At 38.8% G+C, this 340-nt stretch overlaps 1 protein-coding gene across 1 annotated transcript in view; it reads left to right on the top strand.

Annotated features, from left to right (window-relative positions):
* The window catches only part of LOC119586038 (ankyrin repeat domain-containing protein 6-like), a gene marked incomplete in the record, with an annotated part of 31841 nt that overhangs the window by 10719 nt on the left and 20782 nt on the right, over positions 1–340 (top strand). Inside the window, 1 exon segment of the mRNA XM_037934742.1 lies at positions 176–274. Within this exon segment, the coding sequence (XP_037790670.1) occupies positions 176–274 (99 nt within the window).

Raw genomic sequence — 340 nt, 5'->3', positions numbered from 1 at the left:
TGCCACTTTCTCAGCCCTGAATGATGGTTGATACACCATACTTTTTCTCTGATAATCCAAACTAAATTGAACTAGAAAACCTTAATTAATTGAATATTATCGCATCATTCACGTGTAATCAACAGATCTGCTTGCAACTAATTTTCACTCTTTCTCGACCTCTCATTCTGTGCAGGGAGGACTTGCCGTGGACACACCGGCGAGCAATGGAGAGACGGCTCTGAAAAGTGCACTCCTTAAAAAGGCAAACAGCGCGTTGGCCAAACTCATAGAGGTAAGTTTTTTTTTTTTATATATACTGAATTCTTATTTGGATAGCATAAACGTAAATAAAGGTTGC

Source organism: Penaeus monodon, chromosome 20 (assembly GCF_015228065.2).
Source record: "Penaeus monodon isolate SGIC_2016 chromosome 20, NSTDA_Pmon_1, whole genome shotgun sequence".
In the NCBI taxonomy this organism is placed as follows: domain Eukaryota; kingdom Metazoa; phylum Arthropoda; class Malacostraca; order Decapoda; family Penaeidae; genus Penaeus; species Penaeus monodon.
This window is presented reverse-complemented; position numbering and strand designations above follow the sequence as displayed.